Raw genomic sequence first — 7,567 nt, 5'->3', positions numbered from 1 at the left:
TGGCCTGCTGTGTTCGTCCAGCTCTACACCTTGTTATCTCAGATTCTCCAGCATCTGCAGTTCCTACTATCGTTGAGACATTGTGTGTTTTTTTTTCCCCTATTCAATCATTCCTACGAAATTTTGTTGATATACCCAAGGTTATTTCAAGTAGAATCATTGCATATGGGCTGTAGAACCTTCTGATTACTGCCTTGCATCTCTTCTCTCAAATCCATACACCTCCATGTTGAACGCTAATTGGAAGAAACTGTGCAGGTGCCAAGGCCATTAGAATGTTCTTTGTCTGGGAAACTTCAATGTCTGTCATCAGCAGTGGCTAGGTAGGACCAAGCTGGCTGCATCTCGAGGACAACATTGCTGGACTGATCTGGACCAGTTGAGTGATGACCAACAAGAGAGAAAAACCTGCTTGGGCTTCTCTCGCCACTCCACATGTCGTGCACGTGTCTGCCCATGACAATATTGGCAGCAGTAACCATAGTTCTTGTGGTAACCAAGTCGTGATTGCAACCTGACGATGCCCTCCATGTTGTGTGGTACTTCCAACAAGTTAAATGTGGGAAATTTGAGCAGATCGAGCAACTCAAAATTGGGCGTCTATGAGGTGCTGTGGGCTGACAGCAGCATCAAATTATATTCAACCACTATCTGCAACATCATTCGTGCTACAACCCTTGTTCTATTATTACCAAGCTTATTACAGAGGGGGAATGGCCAAACCCCTCTGATAATTAAACCAAAACACAAGCCCCAATCTGCTATGATGGAATTTGAGGTTCCCTTCTAATAATTACCCCTGAAACACCCAGAGAAGCTCATTTTTCCCCTCGTAATCTGTTAAGAGTGGTTAAAAAAAAAGAAAATCCCTGATCCACATTATAAGTAACAAGAACAATTTATTTAACCCTAACAATGAACAAATTAACAGACTTACTAATAAACCAAACAATTTCCCCTTAGACTACTAACTACTCCCTAACTGAACTAAATTCTCCTGGAATGCTGTTCAAATTAACACAAGTCCCATTTATATAAACCCAATTAATAAAACAACAATAAATTAAGACTTAATCTCTCCAAGTTTGCACAGACTGTATCTCTTCTGGAACTCTCTGCCTTCTGTTGATCTCACGCCACAAATGCCTTTATTCTGCTGATTCTACTGTCAGGGATGTTTTCTGTGTTCTCTTGGCTAAAAACGCTGTGGAACCTTTTATCAATAAGGTGGTGCTTTCTTAGAGAGCTTAGTGGTTTCTGAAGAGCTCGGGGCTTATTTCTCAGATGGCAGGCTTGCTGCCGGGCTTGCTGCCCTCTTGGATGACAGTTGGCTGTCTCCATTTTCTAAATGTCCTGTCTTTATATACCCCCCCATTCCGATGATACATCAATTTCTTATAACATGATTGGTTTCAGGTTGCCAAAACTATCAGTTTTAAATTCAGAGATAGTAAGAACTGCAGATGCTGGAGTCAGAGATAAGGCAGTGTGGAGCCGGAGGAACACAGCAGGCCAGGCAGCATCAGAGGAGCAGGAAAGTTAACATTTCAGGTTGCAACGCTTTTTCAGAAATGGGGAGGGGGATGGTTTACATTTAATTGGCTTTTGGTAGCTCAGGGCCTGGTTCAAATTGGCTAAAATTCAAAACGGTTATCTTGGTTTTAAAAAAAATGCTGCTTGGCCTTTCAAAACAAATGTTTCAGTTTTGTAAACTTTCTGTACTGGCACCTCCAGCTGCTGCTCAGAGATACATTTTTAAAAATCTCTAAGCACAGAAAAAAAACACCATCCTTTAAAGGGACGACACTTTTTTTTTCCCTGCTATCATTTATGCCAACAGATTCTAATTTCTTGCCTTCCAGTTCATGAATACTCTACACAACTTTGTAACTGTTCAAGTACAGCAAAGTTGGCATCTGCACAACAACGTGGAAAATTCTGTACACAAATAGCATGACAAATCCAACCTGGCCAATTATATTTGTATACTCTTGATCATCATCAAAATAATGAAAGAATTCATCAATAGCGCCCTAAGGTGGCACTTTAGCGTGGTGAGAATCTGCTTACTGGCATTCAGTATGGATTCCTCTTGAACCATTAGGTTCCTTAGCTCATTACAGCCTTGATTCAAACATGAGGAAAAAAGCTGAACTTCTGCAGACAGGTTGTCATGAGTGTACTGGGTATCAAGACAACAATTTACTGACTGTGACTTCAAAAAACTGTAGCAAAGCTAGAGTCAGTGGAAATTGAGAGGAAAGCTCCACTGTTGAAGTAACATTTAGCACAAAGGAGGATGGTTGGTTGTTGGTCAGTCATCCCAGTATGAGGACATCACTACAGAAGTTCCTCGGTTAGTGTCTAGGTCCTTCCATTTTCAGTAGCGTGTCAGTGATGGCTCTCCATCATGTAGCCAGAAATGGGGATGTCTACTAATGATTACAGAGCATTTAGCATTATTTGCAATGACTCAGATATGGAAGAAGTCAGTGACAATATGCAGTAGGACTTTCAGGCTTGGGCTCAAAAGTCGCAAGCAACATTTGTGATGAACATCTTCAAGAAAAGTGAAAATAACCATCTCCCTTTGACATCAAGTGATATTGCTATCATTGATAGTGTGGGAATTCAAAATCCTGGGGAAATCAATGACCACTAAACTGGCTCAGCAATATAAACATTGACTACAAGATCAGACCAGAGACCAGGGATTTTGCAGGAAGTACTCCTCTCCTGAATTGCCAAACTCTGTCCATCATGTACAAGGATTAAGTCAGGAGTACAATGGAATGCTCTCTACTAACTTGGATGAGTGCAGCTCTAACAATACTTGAGCTCAATACCATCCTGGACAAAGCAGCCTGTGTCATTGGCACACCATCATCACTTGCACTCTCCATTACTTAAATCCACTAGCAGCAGTGTGTACCAACGACTTATGCACTGTAGAAATTTACCAATGCTCCTTCGACAACACCTTCCAAACCAGCAATCATTGCCATTTAGAAGGATAAGAGTAACAGATGCTTGGAAACAGCAGTTGCAAATTACCATCTGAGTCCACACAGTCCTTACTTGAATTGTATTGCGTTTCATTCACTCACTTGATCAAAAATCTGGAACTGTCTTCCTTAGAGCGCTTCCTTATATCATTTGAACTGCAACAGTTCAAAAATGTGACTCCACCTCCATCTAAAGGGTAGTTAGGGATGAGCAACAGGCACTGGCCTTGGTAGCCATGTCCACTTCCATGAAAGGGTAATTTTTAAAAAAATCCAGAAAGCAGTCCATTAATTTGAGTTGGATTCAATTCTGGATGCTAGAAACAAAAAGACCCCATGCTATCAGAGCACAGCTGGGGTATATAAATGCCGAATGACCAGGGCTTTACGTGGTTCACTGTACTTGGGATAGTGTGTGTAGCTAAGAGCACAGGGCAAATGCAGCACCTGGAGCTGTGATTTCTGATCATGTCCCTGGTGTTAACCCACCGAATAATGTACGAGACCTTTGCTACGTCATGAAATCCATTTCTTGCAAGTAATGTTCTGCTTCAAAATCCTGCCCCACGCCAAAAATCAGTGTTGTCATCCAAAACACTTTTGAACCCTTTGCAACCAAAAATATAAGCAATACTTCAGTCCCTCTGCTTCTTAATAAACTTATAGTTACAAATAAATCAGTACAGTTGTATTTGAGTGATTTGGTGCTATTTAGAGCAAGAAACATCATTTGTACCTTAAGAAGGTGTTTTTTATCTTTATTGATCTGTTGAACTTTGTATTCAAAATAATTTGCGGTAGCTTTGAAAATATTAGGTTAAATTCAACTCCGTGAACCTTAAAAATAATTATTTTATTAGGTTTCCCTAGTTTAATAAATCGTATGCCATTGTTCAGTTGTTATATTTTCTTCAAATGCCAAGAACAGGCAAGATACGATTAATTATTAAATTTCATTATTACTATGATAACCTTCAAAGAAACATTTTGTTACAGTGTACAATTATAAAATAATTGTGACTATATTCCACCTCAATTTTTAGGGACCTACTGCAACTCTGCTAGTGCTTGTTTTGTCGCTTCTGATGGTCAAAATCTTAGGCTCTATCAAGCTGTGGTTGATGCCAGGAAACTTCTGGATGAACTTTCTGATCCTGAAATCTCGGTAGGTTAATGGCTACGAAAACAAATGACTAATATTATTATAAGAGCTGTCATTAGAAAACAATTCATAATTGCAATACACAAGTGTTAGACAGGATGACTCATTACTTGGTGCAAGAAGCGATTGTAAGAAGAATCTTGAAGAGGAAGGTGGAGAAACCTGAAGAGATCCTTGGGGTAGTGTCCTAGGCCCAACCAACTTCAGCTGCTTCATCAATAACCTTCCGTCTATCATAATTTCAGAAGTGGGGATGTTTGTTGATGACCGTATGATGTTCAGCACTAGATACGGAAGTAGTCCGTGTCCAAATGCAGAAAAACCATCAATAGCATTCATGTTTAGGCTGAAATGTGAGCTAAAGTTTATGGAGGATCGAAGACAGAAAGTCAGTGTGAAGAGGCTTGGAATAATCAAGAGATAAATGAGCATTTCAGCACATGTATTGAATATAAATGTTTACCATTTTTATACTACATAATTTACTTGTCACTAACTAATTTTAATCTGATTGTGGCCAGTTGTGTGTGTTGATAATGGGTAAAGTTCGCCTCTTGTACAATGTATACTCGTGCTGTAAACGGACTAGCCTTTCTCCCTTAAATGTTGTTTTGTTTTTTGTTTGTTTGTAATTTTTAATGTGTTATTTTGTTGACCAACCAATTCTATTTGCTCTTGATTTACTTTTTATTGGATGCCTTGCATTTATTAGCTCCAGGCTAGAAGGACTCCATATAATATTAGCCTGCAGGTTGGAGCTGATGGTTCTCTGCGGAGCCATTCACAACTATCAGTTTTACAATGAAGGCTGTGAAAACTCTACTGACTTTGATCTAAAACTGCAGTCACTGTCAGAGAAACAGTTAACATTTCAGGTTGATAATCTGAAATATGATCTAATATTGCAGCACGATTGGCAATTGACACTATATTTCCTGAATTAGTTATGTACAGCTCCTGTTGACAACAGATCATTGACCTAGACAAGAACTCTATTTATGCCTCCACAGATGCCGCCTGATTAATTCTATTCAATCATACTTTTAATTTCAAATACGTTTACGGACTATAATTTTGAAACCTCTTTCTCCTACCAAGACGGGTTAAACTGCCGTTAAGAATTAAATGACTGCATCCGTTATGTTGTTTCCTGGGTGCCTGCCCTACATACGTTTAAGAAATTTGGAGCTTCGTCATATTATTTCATTGGGAGGGAGAGACCACCAGTTTAGGTTAAAAACCAAATTATTAAAGGATGTGAACGACAATTTCTTTAGACTCACTATCCCAATTGGAAATCAACATTAGCTGTGCCAGTTTATTCCTTGAGCACATTTCCAGCATTTTCAAAATGGCAAAAATGTTCAAGGTGTACGATGCTGTTTCTCCCTCTTTGGCATTTGTCCTCTCCCATCAAAAATTCTCAACATTTTATAAAAGGACAGTGGTTTATGAATCTTGTACTTGCCCATAATTCTAGTCCCCTGCCCAGCTTGCAACTTAGGTCCACCCTGCCAGGTCTAGAAATTTCTAGGTCATAAGGTTCCAAGCCACTGAATTGATGCGAATAATTAGGCTGTTTTCAGATACAACTTTTTGTAGGATTTCAAATGTTTTAAATAAAATTAATGAGGTGGTATGGAATCACTATTTCTTCATAACGTAGTTTATATTTGTGACTGTTGCATTTAATAATTTCATATGTGTTTTGGTTTAGAAACTCGTTGGAGAAGTATTCAATATAGTAAGCCAGCAGTCAACAGCTCGACCAGGTTGCATTGTTGAACTGGATGTAATAACAGCTCAGGTTAGAAATTCATTCCGATGTAGCAATTTGAATCTTATCTCCTTTTTATCCCTCTTTCATTGCAATTCCAGGTTTTGGTGAGTTTTGGAATCAGCGAAAGGAAGCTTAAAATCAATCCCTTAATATATTCGTCTTTTAAAATGAGTTCCCATAACAGATTTTCATTTTAGCACAGTTGGAAATGATGAGCTTACCTAAAATGTGCTACTTCCATTTTCATTTTAGCGCAGTTATGCACATAATCAGTTTGTTTTCTTTAAATCCATTGTCACTTAATTCTCCACATCTTCAGCCCTCATTAGGCCCTTCTTCTTGTTCCTCTTTTGACTCTTTCACTCACTCCTATTCCCGCCTTTCTCCTTTTTTTTAGGAGCACATTAGGAGTGAAAAGAGAGCTGTAATTTAAGACATTTTAATACTAATTAGTTATTCAGTTAGCAATGATTATTAACATTCTTGCACTATAACGACAATTAAATTCTAAAATGATCTAGTAAAATCTAATTAGATATTATTAGTGACTATGGGTTCACAATATAACATTTGCTGTAAATATCATTGGATTGTCAATCTTGCTTTCATTACAAAGGCACCTTAAATCGACAATCACCTAGCCAGGGAATGAAAAAGAATAGGTGGTGGGGAAGTGCAAATTTGATTCATTAGTTTCTATTTTGGAGACTCTGAAGCCCTTTAAGGATCAAAATCATGTCCTTGGCAAGCGTGCACACTTCTAATGCAGAGTGTGCCAAACCTCATCTTAAAAACACTGAATGACCACTGACAGCTTACACAGTGGTAGTACACTATATCAATTGCTGTGCAACCTATGACACTCTAGGGTAAAATCCCTCCAAGCCTCCCACAGCTGCATACAGGTTCATCTATATGAAGGGTTCTCGTTCGACTCATCAATTACTTGGAGATCAGCTGCTGGGTTATTTTTGCTGGTTACTATTGTAATTCTTTGTTCTTTTGGTGCCTTTTCATACTTATTAAAACTCTTGCTGGTCTGGTGATTTCTTGCTAATTTAAAAGGCTGATCTATAACACGTTACTTCTAACAACGGGCGTTTAAGTAGGGCTTTCCCTTGGTATTGAAAATTACTAAGACAAGGAGCAGAGGTTGCAAAGAACAAGATGACCTGCTACAAGGGAATGAAGAAGGGCTATGAGCAGGAGATTATAACCAAAATATGAAAATATTATTCAATGGCTTAATCTTTGGGCATGGTATCACCAATGCCTCCCTTCATAATGCCCAACTTTGTTTTCTTCATGGTATCAAAGATTGCAAGTACTTTTATCATCCTCCTCACAGTTTTGCTGCCTCGTGCACTGCCAGCACCTGCAACAGGGAAGCATGTGGCTGAGTGTTGTGCAGTCTGTTTGGGTTGTATGGCTGTTAATCTCCCATTGAGTGTAAGTTGTAAACTAAGAATCTGAAGCTTGGAATAATGTGAAATATTTAAGGCTTAGGTAAACCGTACGATAGGTCTAAGTCGTATCGAGTTATTCTTTACATTTCAACTTCAAATAATGTTTTAATGGATAAAATGTTAAGGCTGTTGAAAATTGTACAGCAGACCACAA

The 7,567-nt window shown here is 38.7% G+C and overlaps 1 protein-coding gene across 3 annotated transcripts in view; it reads left to right on the top strand.

The window, feature by feature from the left end:
* The window catches only part of dmxl2 (Dmx-like 2), a 122,041-nt gene that overhangs the window by 48,778 nt on the left and 65,696 nt on the right, over nt 1–7,567 (top strand). For all 3 annotated transcript variants that reach the window (XM_048616014.1, XM_048616013.1, XM_048616015.1), the window contains 2 exons: nt 4,049–4,170; nt 5,885–5,974. In XM_048616014.1, coding sequence (XP_048471971.1) covers nt 4,049–4,170; nt 5,885–5,974 — 212 coding nt within the window. The remainder of the gene's footprint in view (nt 1–4,048; nt 4,171–5,884; nt 5,975–7,567) is intronic.

The sequence above is a fragment of the Rhincodon typus genome, chromosome 33 (genome assembly GCF_021869965.1).
Source record: "Rhincodon typus isolate 14 chromosome 33, sRhiTyp1.1, whole genome shotgun sequence".
In the NCBI taxonomy this organism is placed as follows: domain Eukaryota; kingdom Metazoa; phylum Chordata; class Chondrichthyes; order Orectolobiformes; family Rhincodontidae; genus Rhincodon; species Rhincodon typus.
This window is presented reverse-complemented; position numbering and strand designations above follow the sequence as displayed.